The 16450-nt window shown below is 41.2% G+C and overlaps 1 protein-coding gene across 1 annotated transcript in view; it reads left to right on the forward strand.

Moving 5' to 3' along the window:
* Window positions 1-2011: 2011 nt before the first annotated feature.
* RAD23B (RAD23 homolog B, nucleotide excision repair protein) overlaps window positions 2012-16450 on the forward strand; it is a 46541-nt gene continuing 32102 nt past the window's right edge. The window contains exon 1 of the mRNA XM_039240469.1: window positions 2012-2444. Coding sequence (XP_039096400.1) covers window positions 2379-2444 — 66 coding nt within the window. The 5' untranslated portion in view covers window positions 2012-2378. The remainder of the gene's footprint in view (window positions 2445-16450) is intronic.

The following is a 16450-nucleotide window of genomic DNA, read 5'->3' on the forward strand; positions in this document are numbered from 1 at the left end:
TAAGATTGTAGAATTAGAAATGGTAAAAATGGCTGAATTGGGGACATAATTTGGAGAATAAAGTTGACAGGACTTGATAATGGATTAGATGTGGTGGGTGGGGAAATAGAAACAAAGGAGAGATTGCCCAGGGATGATGATTAGATTTTTGATCTGAGCGCCTTAAGTAGATAGTGGTATCATGAACTAAAACGGGGGAAAACTGGGAGAAAAACAGGTTTCAGGAGGAAGAGAGGTTCAGAGAAAAATCAGTGGTTCTGTTCGGCTGTGATAGGCTTCAGAAGGTTGTTACGCTCTAAGTGAAGATATCGTTTAGGCAATTGGCTAACTATCTACACCTAAGGGGACAGGTCAAGCTGGAGGTATTTCAAAACAAAGCACAAAATGAGATCACCTGGTGACTAACAGTAGCCATACAGGAATACAGACGGCAGAGGATTAGATATTGAACTACAAGACAAGGAGACATGCGCTGAGAAAGGGGAAATGCCAGGTCAGTGGAGAAGGAAGTTGGTCAGGGAAAGTTCTGTGGAAGAATTATACCTGAGCGCTAAAATCAAGGAAAAACCAAGCAGCGACACTGTCTCAGTCAGAACAACGGCAGAGAGATGTAATTTGCAATTGGTCACACGGTTAGCGGTATAACTGTAATTTTCCTTCATACTGGAACCACTTTATGTCAAATGTGTACCTTATTAAGAATACCCAGACACCTGGAGCAAGTTCTCTGGGGTCATTCTGCTTGGGTTCAAATGCTGGGTCTGTCACTAACTAGGTGGGTGACTCCAGGCACATTACTCAGCATCTCTGGACTCCACTTTCCTTATCTGTAAATGAGCATACTACAAATAGCTAACTACTTAGGCGATGCTTACTATGTTCCTTGTACTAAGTCTTTACATACATTATTCAATAACCCCTCCAACATTCAATGAAGCTATTATTATCTGTACCTTACTGATGAGGGACTGGAAGCACATTAACCCATTCCAATGATATTTGTGTGCCTGCTGTCAGGCACGTTTCTTCACACATCGGTTAACACAACAAAATTCTCGCTTTTGTGCAGTTTCAATCTGGGGTTTGGAGGAAAAGAACGATGATAAACATAATAAATATGTATATTATCTGGTAATTAGAAGACGATAAGTGCTACAGACAGAACAGAACAGACCTAGCATAGTGGAGGTTTTCAGCCGAGTATTAGGGTAGAGTTCACTGAGAAGGTGACATTTGAGCAAAGGTTTGAAGGAGGCGAGACAGTGAGCCACTCTAGCGTCTGGGTAAAGAGGACTAAGGAGCGGGCACAAGTGCAAAGGCAGGCTCTCGGGCGGGAGCACGTGCCTAGTACCCACCACCAACCGCAGCGCAAGGGAGAGGAGGGAGACGTGGTTGAAAGGCAAGGGCTATGTATCCAAGCACTCTGACTTCTGGGTGACAGGAGCCACTGGGCAGTTCCGCCCAGACGAGCCAAAGAACTTGACCTCCTTTATCGGTCCTTCTATTTACGCCCAAGGTCCACCCAGGCAGTGTGGCACAGTCTGTGCTCTCAGGAGTAAAGGATTAGAGTCGTCACCACAGAGGCTCAGCCACACGATAAGCGCCCAATAAGCGCCGGCCCAGTACCGTGGTTACCACGATCTTTTCACTTAAACCCCGCCTCAACCTACCGCCGCTCGGCTTCCACTTTGCGCGGTCTCCACGTAGCGCTTCCCCGACTACGGATTGCGCAACTCAAGCAGCCGGGAGGAGCCTGGACGTAGGCGGAGCAGCGACCGGCGGGAGAACGCCCCGGGTGCAGACGCCACAAGGAAGCCCAGACAGCCCTCGCGAAGCCCACTGACTGCGCCTGCGCACGCTCGATCCAGGCCGCCGACATTCCAGAGCCGCAATCCGCCCCGCCCCAATTCCGGGGCGGAGTTCTTGGCCGCGCCTGCGCACAGCCTCGCCGCACCCTACGCCTGCGTGCTTAGCCAGCCCGGCCCCATCCCCCAGATTTTTTCGGGTGGGGGAGGGGGCGCGTCTCGGCCAGTCACGTTGATGGCGGCCACCAGCTTGTGGTGAGGTAGCGGATTCCCTGCTTGTCTCGCAGAGCCCCTCGTGCCTTTCGGACTCAGTGGCCGGCGCCGGGCGCGTGAGGAAGCACGGCGGCCCAAACTCGCGGGGAAGGCCGCAGTCGCGGAGGCAGCGGCGCGGCCCGGGCGCAGGGCTGGGGGAGAGGCCGCTCCGCAGGGCGAATGTGACAAGCCCCCACCCCCACCGCCTTCCTCCCGAGTGCGCGAGGAGCGCGGGCGACCCCGGGGCCCCGCCAGGCCACAGACCCCGCCCAGCGGCCAGCACCCGGAGCAGGCCCGGCAGCGGAGCTGCGCGGCGGCACCATGCTGGTCACCCTGAAGACCCTCCAACAGCAGACCTTCAAGATCGACATAGACCCCGACGAGACGGTGCGAGCGGTGGGGAGCGCGGGGCCCGGGCAGGGCGGGGGCGGCCGCGCGCGGGCCGCGAGGAGCGCGAGGGGGCCGCCGGGCCTGAGCTGGGGGCGGCGCGGCGGTTCAGTGCGCTGGGCCCGGGCCTCAGCTCCGAATAGGGCCCGGCGGCGCGCCGGATCGGGGAGTGCGCGGCGAGCGTGGGGCTCGAGCTCTGGGCGCTGCTGAAGGCCTGAGGGCTTCGGGCACGGGCAGGGCCCGGGTTCTCGGGCCCGGCGGCGTGCGGTCCACGCGAGTCTTCGGAGTTGGTCACAGGCTTTGTAGCAGGGGTAAGGGGAAGCAGTGGCCGGACGCCGAAGCCCTGGTGGCAGATGGCGTGGAGCACACGGCCGCCGGGCACTGGAGGCCTGGGAGCTCTCGGTAGTGGGGCCAGAGGGGGAGGGGAGGGGAGGGGAGGTCAAGGCCTCCTCCTTGATGGAGTCGGGCTCTCTGGGTGCTTAGGTGCGGGAGGGAGTTGTAGGCGTCGCCACTACCCCTGCGCGGACTTGGGTTAGGCGCTAAGGTCTAGGAGGTGGTAACTGAAGATAATGAGCTTTTAAAAAAAGATAATCAGGTTCCGTCAGCCGCAGAGTGAAAGGTGAGTGGTGGTAAAGATGAATTATTTGCCTCTTCTCCAGAACTGGTAACCCTTTTATTTGCATATACTATCGTGAATCGTTTAGCCGCAGTTCTCCCGCCACCAAGCCCACACCCATACGTAATTCGCACTTCCCAGGCCTGTTAGGTGGAGAAGATTTATTTTTGCTTTAGAGCCCTTCGAATTCTAGGCTCAAACTCAACTCCAGGTTAATGACTCCTCTGTGTTAGAAGTCTTGTCATGTAGTTATTGGAAACCCGGCATCCTTCCCCGGCCCCCAAATAGTAGCATTTCAGGGAAGAAAAAAAATAAAATAAAACCTTTGAATCTCTTCTGTAGTCAAGCAAACCCCCGAACACTTTGAAAGTCCACGTGGTACATTCTCATGCCCTCTCATGTATTTGTGACTGCAAGAAGTCTGCCCTCTCATGTATTTGTGACTGCAAGAAGTCAGTACAACTTTATGCCAAGAATCTAAAAACTCCACCGGTGTAAATCTATTGCTTTTGTTTTGGAATTGTGGTTCTGTACACACCATTAAGATTGTCATGTTAGGCTTAAACCAACTACTTTCTAATAATCTGTATTTAAACAAATAGTTGATTCTATTTTTGGTGGAGATCAGGGATCTTGGTGTTAGACAAGTTCCATTTGTGCCTCTGTAACTTATTTGCTATGTACCTGCCTTTCAGAAATGTGAGGATATAGTGGTATTTAATTGGTGGTTAGTAAATGAAATCCGTCATTAGCAATGGCTGTCTTTGGGTGAGGATGTAATGTTATGTTTTACATGTCTCATTTAACCTGAAGTTTCCTGCATCTTCAATTATTTAAGAAACATAGTTTCCAATCTTTGTGGAATTGTGGCACAAAATAATTTTATTTCAAGAATATGTAGACGTATGTTTTGTGATAAATTCTTTAAGGTACAGGAGATGGCAATTATAGGTGAGAAACTTTTCAGTGTCCTCAGAGTAATTGACAACACCCTGTGAACTGATATTACTAATAGAAGTCAAATTTTTCTTGACGTTTTCTTTATTGCTTAGTGTGTACTAATAAAGGATGAAAGTTAAAGTGCAGCCATTTGTTTAATGTTTTCAGACAAAACTTCATAAAATGTCTCTTTGACTTTGTTTCTTTGCAGTAATACTGGTGCCACAGGAACTTTACCAGCTTATAATGTTTAGAATTAATTCCAGAATTATTGAAACCGAAAGGAGGTTTTTGTAAATATCTGTTGAGTTATTGAAGTTATGCATTGACTTTCTACAGCTCTACTGGATGTTCTATACAATTTGTAGAGCTGTTTAAGCATTTTATGTATTATTTTAGAGCCAATATTGTTTTTGTACATGTTTACCAGTTTATTTACAAGGGAATGTCTTACGTCACATTAAATGTAAATATACTTCTAAAGGTGTATTTTCGGAAAGCTCATTAATTTTTTTAATGTTTATTTTTGAGGAAGAGAGAGAATGAGCAGGGGAAGGGCAGAGAGAGAGAGAGAGAGAGAGAAACAGAATCCAAAGCAGACTCCAGGCTCTGAGCTGTCAGCACAGAGTCTGATGTGGGGCTTGAGCAAACTGCGAGATCATGACCTGGGCCAAAGTCAGCAGCCTAACCAATTGAGCCACCCTGACGCCCCTAATATCTATTTTTGGTACAGTATTTGAGTAGAATTACTGTAAGGAAAGGAACAATGAACGTTCTATTAATATAGAGAGACTCTAAATGTCCTGTTTCTAATTTGTGGTGAAAACTAGGTAACGGAGGATATCAGAAATAGATTTTTTAATAAAGTGGAGAAAACAGGATTTTAGTGAGACCTGTAATGAGATCCACATAAAATGAACAGTTTCTTCTATTTTGGCTATTCAAAGGTTTGTCCTTACTTGATTTTTACCTAGAAGGAACTAAGAAAATTAAGTAACTTGAAGTGGCCAGCATAAAAACTCTGTGAGCTTGAGATGTGCAAGAGCAAAAATAAAGGACTGGGATAGGGGAATCATGAGAGTGATTCATTTGTTGAACAGCTATATGTTTAGTGTAATCTTTGAGTGGCAGCATTGGAGGAATATAGGCACATGTGGACAGGTTCTGGGTCTTCTGGGAGCCTTATTGACCTGGTGGCTCAATAGCTATAGAGTAGATGTACAAAGTAGAAAAAGGAACAGAATTCATTTTTAAATTGTTTGCTTTAGTTTTTGAATGCTGAAACTCCTCTCCCCCTTTTTTAACAGCCAAAATGTTAACACTTAACCAACCATTTTGTGCCATTTATTTGACCATTACCATGCACTGCCCTTAGTGTTAACCAGTGCAAAACAATCTTTTTATTATTATGATAGTAATGCATCTTATAAAATATTCAAGCAATATAGAAACAAAATGGAAAGATGGGAAGACCATTACTAAAAGAGAATATTCTTATGTGAAGTTTTATTTTAGAGATGATTTATTGTAAAAAAAAAAAAAAAAGGAAATTTAAGTAGTTTGCATAATAAAGTATTCTGAGATGCCTAACAGACTGCTATTTGTATAAAGTTCTTTAAAATTTTGAAAGTTGGTGGGGTGCCTGGGTGGCTCAGTTGGTTAAGCATCCGACTTTGGCTCAAGTCATGAGCTCATGGTTTGTGGGTTCCATTACCATGTTGGACTCTTGTCGGCGTGGAGCCTGCTTTGCATCCTCTCCCTCTCTACCCCTTCCCCACTTGGACTCTGTCAAAAATAAATAAATGTTAAAAACAATTTTTTTTAAGTCCGTCATGTGATAGACATTTAGAGGGAAATGGAGTACAGTTGTTGTTTGTTTTGTTTTGTTTTTTTTTAAGCTCAGATCCAAAGTCACTTAGTTTTCTCTTTTGCTGTTACTTTAACCCATTAAGAACAGGTAGATTAAAGAACAAAAATTGAAATGATTATAATACATTGCAGATTTTATTGTATCCCATAAAATGATGACAAGAAAGAATATGTGATATATAGATTTAATCCTTCAGTATGCTAACCCTTGTCACCATTGTGTGCTTTCAGTAACTGGAAAAAAAACCCACTAAGTTTGAGATGAGACTTTAAATGAACGAGCTGAAATGTGATTATATTAATACATCAAAGCTGTGTATATACGTTGGAAGTTTTGGATAAGAGAACTGTAAAGATAAAACAGTTTTTATTACAACAGACTGCACACAGCATACTGTACCATAATCTACAAAGAATTACCTTGCTTTGTGGTTTATTTGTATAATGTTGGTGATTATGCTGTAAAATACTGTTTTGTACTTGTACTGTATATGGTGTTTGTTAGACATAATTTATTAGCAACTTATTCTTATTGCAGCTTAGTATATTTTAATATAGTTGTGCTGGAGATAGTACTTTATTATAGAAGTTTCCTAGATTGTTAGAACAAGAGGAATATATTAAAATACTATATCATAGAGATGAAATTAAGGTTTGTTGGCATATTGGTAAATCACAATACAGGAAGTACCTGGGAAATCTGGTATGGTTTCTGTCAGAATTTTGCTCTTCCTATACCTAGCACATAGTAGGCATTTGATAAACATCTTTTGAATGAGTTGAATACATTTCTTTTAGTGAACTATCAAGTTAGTGATCCCCCAGTGTTTGCATGTTGATTTATTTAGTATTTGTTGAGCACTTAATAAATATCCTGTCCTACTGTTATAGTAAATATATTATAATGGAATGAGTCCGTGAAAAAAACATTTTAATAACCAGATAATGTTAAGAGCTATATAGAGAATTGAAATAGGATGAGGTAATTTGATAGTACATGACTGGGTGGCTACTTTTAAATTGACTAGTCACAGAAAGCCTTTTTAAATACAGTGACATTTAAACTGAGATCTGAATAATAATAATTACTCCAATGGAGAAGAGTGTTTTCTGTGGGGAAAGACCTTTTAAGAGTATGTTTTGGGAATCAAAAAAAGGTCTGTATTGCTGATCTGGTAGGTGAAGGAGAAGGCAGGTAATAGATCTGAGTTAGACAAGGGAACAAAGCCTGTAGGACTTTGTCATAAGGTGGGGGGTTTTAAGGTAAAATAGGAAGGAGTCTTTAGGGGATTTTAGGCAGGTGAGAAAAATTATTCTTTTTATGATTTTAAAGGTTACTTTAAAAAAATTTTTTTAAATGTTTTTATTTATTTCTGAGAAAGAGCGTGAGCAAGGGAGGGTCAGACAGAGAGGGAGACACAGAATCCGAAACAGGATCCAGGCTCTGAGCTGGCTGTCAGCACAGAGCCAGACATGGGGTTTGAACCCACAAACCATGAGATCATGACCTGAGCCAAAGTCGGACACTTAACCGACTGAGCCACCCAGGCACCCCAAAGTTACTTTGACCGTATGGAAAGTGGATAGTAGGATGAGCGAGAGTGAAAGCAGCAAGACCAGGTAGGCTTGTACAGTAGTCTTAAACAGGGTTTTGACCTATTTAAGAAATGATGAAAAATGTATGGCTTTGAGATAGGTTTGAGAGAGTGAAGATGAGAGAATTTTTGATGGGTTGGAGTGGGGGAAATTGAGAAATTGAAGATGAAACTTAGATTTGGGTTGTATAAATTATGTGAATACTTGTGTTCTTTTCTAAGATGTGGAGGGCTGGGAGAGGAACAGGTTTGGGGTTGTGGTGGGAACTTATGATTTAAATTTAAGATGCTTATTAAACGTTAAAGCAGAGGGGTGCCTGGGTGGCTCAGTAGGTTAAGCATCCAACTCTTGATTTCTGTCTAGGTCATGATCTCTCTCTCTCCCTCTCCCTCTCCCTCTCCCCCCCCCCCCCCCGCCCCTCCTGCAAGTTGCATGAGCACACACTCTCACTCTCTCAAGTAAACATTTAAACATTAAAAAACAACAATCTTCAAGTAGAGATGGCAAGATTTTTAATGAATCTTTATCCCAGAGAGAAGTTTTGGTTGGAGATAGAGAACTGACAATAGGCAGCATATGTGGTTGACTTCAGTCCACAGGACTGGATGAGATTATCTAGCAGTCTTTTTCAATGGCTGTTCCTTGTGAAAAATGAACCCTGAATTATCCAGGATATGCAATTAATTGTATGCTTCTAGAATTGAAGAACCATGGTGAGAATGTTGCTAGGTAATAGGATGGGTCCTGGGGTTGAAGTCTGGGTTTAGAATTGGAGATTTCACGTGGAGATTGAATAGTGAAGAGTCAGTCAAGGAGCAATCTTTGAGGTAGGAAGAATTCAAGAAAAAATGTTTTAACGAGGAGGAAAGGATCAAATGTGTCTGATGCTTGAGAATTCAAGAGACATGCTCTTTGGTTTTGGCAGCTTGAAGTTCATTAATGACCCTGGCAAGTAATTTCCATGCAGTATTAGAGCCAAAAATTATGTTCGAGTAGATTGAGGAATGAATGGGAGATGAGGAAATGTAGATAGTAGCTGTGGACATACGTTGTTATTTTGACATTGTCATTTTTACTTATGTAGCTGCTTTTATCTGTGTGTTAAAAACATGTGAAAATCATCACAGTTCCAAGTTCACAGCATATGGTAGACATTTTAAAAATCCACACCAGAATTGTGGAAAATATGTAATAGTCTATGTTTGAAAAAGAAGAAATGAAGGCCAATGTGATTAGGAACTTGCTGCCATTGCACAGTCAATGACTCTGGTAGTTTCAGCATCTATGTATCTTGCCTATACCCAAGTCTTATATTCCTTAATCTCATCCGGTGATCTTTCCTTCTACTACCTCAATTATTCAGTCCCATGACTAGTAATTAGATCTTATTACCAATAACAAGCTATTCCCCATCCCCAGTAATCTGTTTTTAGTATCCTGCTCTACCTTTCCTCTGATTCCAGTTCTAATGAGACCTATAATTCATTTGATCCATACTTCTCTTTACTGGCCTTCCCTTCATGTTATTGCTTCCACTCTTGCCCAGCTAAAATAGGGCAGTGATTATAATCACTCTTGCAAGGGTCAGCATAGCATGTCTCTTGAGCCAGACTGCCTGCGTCTCAATACTGGCAGTAACACTTGCTCTGTGACCTTGGGCAAGTTACCCAATTATGTGCCTGTTTCCTCATCTTAAAATGAGGGTACTGCCACTGGAAACACTAACCTCATATGGTTGTTTGGAAGGTTTCATGAGTTTGAGATCATACGCAGAGTGCTTAGAGCTATGACGGTGCCTGGCAACATGGTCCCAGTCTCACTTCATTGTTTCTGCTTGGAAAACCCCAGAAGTGATTAAATTCAGTTATATTTGTGCTTGCACCTGTGTTGCTAGAAGACATATAGCCATATTGATTTGTCTCACTTAAAATTCATGAACATTAACCTTCTTTGGGCCCTTTTCCTGCCTGGTAGTACCCTCTGCTAGTCTGTCCATTCACTCTTCTGCTGTCACAGGCAGATTTCATTAATTTCCTTATTTTCAGCTGATGGCCCTAGATTTTAAATTTTATTGAGAATATGGAAACAATTGGAACAGAAGAACTTTGCAGAATCCTACCAGAGCTACCTACTTCCTCTAGTCTTTTGTTGTGGGGTAGCTGTCTATATCGAAGGGTGCTAAGGCCGGTCCTCTACTTTTCCACAGCAGTTTGGTTGCTCTACTTATTCGTCTGTGAAGGGCCCACTCCATCAACTCAACTTTTCTCTTCTGCCTCATTGATTTTTCCATTCTAGAATGTTCAAACATTTTCCCAATCTTAATAAAACCATCCCTTATCTCCACATCCCTCTTTGGCTACTGCCTCATTTCCCTGCTGCTCTTTATAGCAAAATGTAAGGATAGCTCTTGAGTCTGTTTACTTGGTTTTACATTTTGCTCTCTTTCAAATACATCACAGCACTGCTAGCCTAGGAGTTTTCCCCCCCATTTTATAGTTATCCTGTGTCCTTGAGCACTTAAATCTCTTCTCTCATTAGTAAAATAGAAGTAATAATAACTTGCCTGCCTTTCTTGTAGAGTTGATGTGAAAATCAAAAGAGATCATGAATCTGAAATTTTTTAGTGAAATTAGAAATAAACCATGCAGTTTTTTTCAACAAATTGTGCTTTCATCAGTTTTCCATTATTTTGACCACTGTTTTTATTATCTTTTTTTACAAAAAGTTTGTGTAGATGTGGTATCCTCTGATTGTGTCAGCTTGATGTGATGAGCAATTTTGAACAGTTTTTAAGAGCAGTGTTCTGCTTTCGTTAGTTTGGAAATTATGACATGATGTGATAGGTAATGTATAAAATTTCTGTTGCTTTTGGAAAGAAATGTGCTAAATTTGAGCCTGCCATAGCACAGTGAATCCTACTGAAGGACAGCACGCCATCTGTTTTCTATAAATTTAGAAAAATTCTTTATGTAGTATCTCTAAGAGCTAATTTTACACTGAATGAACTTAATAAACCTTTTATACATTACATAGACCTTTTCTAAGAGAGAAGGTAGACTGGCTACAAATGACTAATACATATCGACAGATCCTAAATACTTAGGTAGATAAAAATTATTTGTCACTCCCTCCCTCCTAGCCCTCACGCTTTTGGGTAAGTTAGGTAGGTGACTTTTTTGTAGTGTGTTAGACCCATTCTCTGCCTTTAAAAGTTTACAGGTATCTTGAGAGTTTCTATTTTTCTACTTAATCAGTTTTCAAAGTCTATGTCAGTTGTAATCTTGTTGAAATCATATTGTTAGGAATATATATATTTTTTTTATAGTCATTTTTATTTTTTGAGACAGAGACAGAGCATAAGTGGGGGAGGGGCAGAGAGACAGGGAGACACAGAATCTGAAACTGCTCCAGGCTCTGAGCTGTTAGCACAGAGCCTGATACGGGCCTAGAACCCATGAACTGTGAGATCATGCCCTGAGTTGAACTTGGACGCTTAACCGACTGAGCCACCCAGGCGCCCCAGGAATATATTTTAGAATAGATTAAGTTGGTGTGAATGGTTGGGGTAGCTTAAATATCATAGTTTGTATGGGAGGAATAGATTCTGAACTTCAAAAACCATAGCTTTTTGGATCATAACCCTAATTTGAGAATTGATCGCCTTTATATACTTTCAGCTCATACACTATTAATACTGTACTCTCAGTAATTTAAAAAAAATCTCTTTTGCTACATTCTTTTATTCCTCGGGTCCAATGGGAAGATATATCCTATTGCACTAATGTCAACTGACTTAACAGTCAAATCTATCTTTAGAATTAGCAGAAACCTTCTTTGGGGAGAGGAATCCAGGAAATATTCCTTGGTGCCTAAGCCCATTTCTCAAATGGAAGGATACCACTTAAGGAATCAAAAGGAAAAATAAAACGAAAAACATTGCCCACAGTGTGAATCTATGAAATCTTTTGGAAACAAAAGATTTACTTTTTAGCTTTGGGACTCTTTCCTTTTGCTAATGTTAATTGCCAAATTTTGGTTGCTCTTATTTTTCAAAAATTAAGTATTATACTACTGCCTCACTTTTTAATTTTTTTTAAAGTAATCTCTACACCCAGTATGGGGTTCAAACTTAAGACACCAACATCACAAGTTGCATGTTCTACCAACTGAGCCAGCTAGGTGCTCTATAATTTTCTTTTTTTTTTTTTTTCTTAATTTTTTTTTCTTAAATAGTTTATTGTCAAGTTGGTTTCTATATAACACCCAGTGCTCATCCCAACAAGTGCCCTCCTCCATGCCCATCACCCCCATACCCAAACAACCACCCCCAACAGCCCTCAGTTTGTTCTCAGCATTGAAGAGTCTCTCATGGTTTGCCTCTCTCCCTCTCCCCCACTATTTTTCCCCTTCTTCTCCCACATCATCCTCCGTTAACTTCCTCCTAATCCACCTATATGTGCAAACATGGTATTTGTCCTTCTCTGCCTGACTTATTTCACTCAGCACAATACCCTCTAGTTCCATCCATGTTGCTACAAATGGCCAGATTTCATTCTTTCTCATTGCCATGTAGTATTCCATTGTATAAATATACCACATCTTCTTGATCCATTCATCCGTTGATGGACACTTAGGTTCTTTCCATGTTTTGGCTATTGTTGAGAGTGCTGCTATGAACATTGGGGTACATGTGCCCCTATGCATCAGTGCTGCTGCTGGGTCACAGGGGAGTTCTATTGTTAATTTTTTGAGGAACCTCCACACTTTTCCAGAGGGGTTGCACCAGCTTACATTCCCACCAACAGTGCAGGAGGGTGCCCATTTCTTCACATCCTCGCCAGCATCTAGAGTATCCTGATTTGTTCATTTTAGCCACTCTGACTGGCGTGAGGTGGTATCTCAGTGTGGTTTTGATTTGTATTTCCGTGATGATGAGGGATGCTGAGCATCGTTTCATGTGTCTCTTGGCCATCTGGATGTCCTCTTTGGAGAAGTGTCTGTTCATGTCTTCTGCCCATTTCTTCACTGGATTATTTGTTTTTCGAGTGTGGAGTTTGATGAGTTCCTTACAGATTTTTGGATACAAGCCCTTTATCTGATATGTCATTTGCAACTATTTTTTCCCATTCTGTCAGTTGCCTATTAGTTTTATGGATTGTTTCGTTTGCTGTGCAGAAGCTTTTAGGGGCGCCTGGGTGGCTTAGTCGGTTACGCGTCCGACTTTCGCTTGGGTCATGATCTCGCGGTTCGTGGGTTCGAGCCCCGCGTCGGGCTCTGTGCTGACTGCCAGCTCAGAGCCTGGAGCCTGTTTCAGAGTCTGTGACTCCCTCTCTCTCTGACCCTCCCCTGCTCACGCTATCTCTCTCTCTCTCTCCTAGAAATAAATAAAACATTAAAAAAAAAAATTTTAAAAAAAAGAAGCTTTTAATCTTGATGAGGTCCCAGTAGTTCATTTTTGCTTTTGATTCCCTTGCCTTTGAGGATGTGTCAAGTAAGAAATTGCTGCGGTTGAGGTCAAGGAGGTTGTTTCCTGCTTTCTCCTCTAGGGTTTTGATGGTTTCCTGTCTCACATTCAGGTCCTTTATCCATTTTGAGTTTATTTTTGTGTATGGTGTGAGAAAATTATCTAATTTCATTCTTCTGCCTGTTGCTGTCCAGTTCTCCCAGCACCATCTGTTAAAGAGGCTTTTTTCCATTGTATGCTCTTCCTCGCTTTGTCAAACATTAGCTGGCCATACATTTGTGGGTCCAATTCTGAGTTCTCCATTCTATTCCGTTGGTCTGTGTGTCTGTTTTTGTGCCATAGAATTTTCTTTTTTAGTGCAGACTCCTCTCAAAATTGCAGTATATTCTTGTGTGATATTTGTGAACAGTGGTTGGAAAGGGGACGCAATGAGATTGGGTTTTTTTGCTTTTAAATGTTTAAAATTTTCCCTTAAATTACTAACATAATCTAGGCTTGTTATAGTTATAAAGTATATAAAAAAGTGGAAGGCTTTATGCCCCCGGTCCAAATAACCACTAAAGACTGCTTGCTGCTAGACATTTCTTCTTAGTCTGTGTAATATATAAACATATTTCACTATGTTTTTAAAAACCAGTTACTTAGCAACTAGGTTTTGCCCTTTAAAGATAATTATAAATTATTCATATGTGCATGCATTCAGTGAATACCTTGCATATATAGTATTGTTGTATTGCATTGTATTCAAATGAATGCATGTGCAGTAATATATTCCACCACTGATGAATGTTTATGCTTGTTTTCAGTGTTATGAACAGTAGTGTAGAACACATAATTTGTTCATATATCTTTGAAGTATTTGTGTAAACATCTCTTTAACATTGATTTCTAGATAATAGAACTGCTCTTGGATCAAAGGAACTCAAATTTGCCTGTATTAATGCTCACAGATATCAGTGGTATTTGTTCACAAATATCAACTTCCACAGTAGCACTAACCAGGATTCAAATAGGAGATGTAGCACAGATTAAATGAGTTAAGTATTGTGAAGCTCTTTATATACTGCCTGGCATGTGCTAAGTACATAGCATCCATGAGCTGTTATTCATTCAGCCTCTGTATTTCAAGGCTACCCATTAAAGCTTGCATAAATATTCTTACTATGTGTATAATTATAACAGTAATAAGGAAAATATATGGTAACATTGAGGAAGCTGGATTATCATGAATATTCAGTTGCTAACCTAATCAACAAACTGTCATCCTAGAAATCTTGTACAAAAGTGCTGTATAAGAAGAACGACATGCAAAAGAAAAGGAAAAAAAGAATGATGTGCAAAACAGCATTTACTACCACAGGGATATAGTTTATAAAACATTATATATGAAACATACACTTAAGTTTGTTGAATGAAAATAACTACTTTTAATAGTTGTTGGCCTGAACTAAGGCAGTATCATGGGATGCAATGTAATGTTCACATTGGAAAGAAATTAGATGGTAAGTTGGAACCACTAGATGAATGATTTAATGTGAGGAAGGTGGAAGAAGAGACAAGTATCTCATGGGGATGGGATAAAACAAGATAATTGATCAAGTTTTATGTAGGCACTTTTTAATATTACTATTATTGCGATTTTCTCCCTTTGGAGGGGGGAAACCATGTCAACCATGTTTAATGTTACATACAGAGTATGTTTTTCCTTCAAAATGCACACAATTTCACGAGAAAGAAATATGTGGCTAGGAAAAACGTTTAATTTCTTGATTGTCAACCATGCTTTTTGTCAGTAGTTGAGTTGATAAACTTCCATTCTTTCTCTAGGGGGAAATAAGCAGCAAAATGAAAGTTTAGTCCCTGCTTCTTGTTTATTTTTAACTTAGATAGGGTAGCTTTGGGTATTTATTGGGACTCTAGCGCTCAATTATAGATCTATCTTGTTACTGTTTACTGAAACAGGAGCACTGGCATGGGGCTCTTGACAGTTAGAGGAGTCAAAAGCTGCAATCTGTTGCTTGCCATAACCTTCCCAAGAGAAACCATGTAGAGAGGTGCTACTTTTTTTTAGCACTTTATAAAGAACTCCTTTCTTTATAAGCTATTTTTTATGGGTATAAGATGTGTATTTATTTATTTCTTAAATAGTTTATTGTCAAGTTGGTTTCCATATAACACCCAGTGCTCATCCCAACAAGTGCCCCCCTCCATACCCATCATCCCCCTTCCCCTATCCCCATCAGCCCTCAGTTTGTTCTCAGCATTCAAGAGTCTCTCGTGGTCTGCCTCCCTCCCTCTCCCCAACTATTTTTCCATTCATGTTATAAGCTATTTTAAAGTGTGTTCCATTTGATTGGGTTGGGGAAGATTTAGACAAACTGGTCTAGAAGCCATCTTACAACAAATACATTATGGGTGAAATGTGTTTACTGGGGTATCTAGTAAAAGTGTCCAGTAGAGAGTTGAGCATGCATCACTAAAGATAAGGAGAGGGCTGAGCTAAGAGATAGCAGTGATACCTAGATGGTTATTAAAACTAGGTGAGGTGTATTTTCTGGGAAGTTTATGGAGGAGAAAAGGCAGCCTTGGGGGCATAATACTGTGTAGCACTTAAAGGGCTGGCTCAGGAGGAGGAGTGAACAGAGAGATAGGAAATCCTGAGGAGTGAGTACGGCCTTATGGAAGCCAAAGGGAAGACAGTGTGAAAAGGAGAGACAGGTCAGTACTGTTTAATATGATAGGTCAAGTAATGTAGTGAAGGACTAAGAAGTATCTAGTTATGATTTTGCTGAATTTAGTGGTATTGGTAAGAGCAGTCATAATGGAATCATGAGAATAGGGAGGAAACAAGTAGCAGAATGAGAGTAAAGTCCATGCTTCTGTCACCCACTACCTTACACTCTTGAGTAATGGGTGTGGGTTTACGAGTAAGTACTACAATGTATGTAGTTAATTTTTTGAAAAGTGCCTGAGACTAAGGGGTGGAGAATATAGCTTATAGCTAGCAAGAAATCTGGAGGATTGTGAAGTTTTTGTTTTGTTTTTAAGATGATAGAAGATTGGGTCTGTTTAAGTATGAATGGAAATGAACTAGCTTTGGGGGCGCCTGGGTGGCTCAGTCGGTTAAGCATCCGACTTCAGCTCAGGTCATGATCTCACGGTTTGTGGGTTCAAGCCCCACATCAGGCTCTGTGCTGACGGCTCAGAGCCTGTTTCAGATTCTGTGTCTCCCTCTCTCTCTCTGCCCCTCGCCACTCATTTTCTGTCTCTCAAAAATAACTGAATAAATGCTAAAAAAAAAAAAAAATTTTTTTTTTTTTTTTTTTTTAAAGAAAGAGCAGATGCCTCTTTAATTGGAAGGAAGGAAATTAGGTAGATCTGGATGCAAAAAAAGGTTTGTCCCATTGGTGGCAGAAAGTAAGGATGGGTTCTTCTGATATCTGCTGCTTTTGTTTTTGTTTTTGATTTTGGGAGGAGCGGCAGAGAGAGAATCCCCAGCATACTCCAGCATGGAACCCAAAG

This window comes from Hyaena hyaena, unplaced genomic scaffold, assembly GCF_003009895.1.
Source record: "Hyaena hyaena isolate Hyena2069 unplaced genomic scaffold, ASM300989v1 scaffold_6, whole genome shotgun sequence".
Lineage (NCBI taxonomy): Eukaryota > Metazoa > Chordata > Mammalia > Carnivora > Hyaenidae > Hyaena > Hyaena hyaena.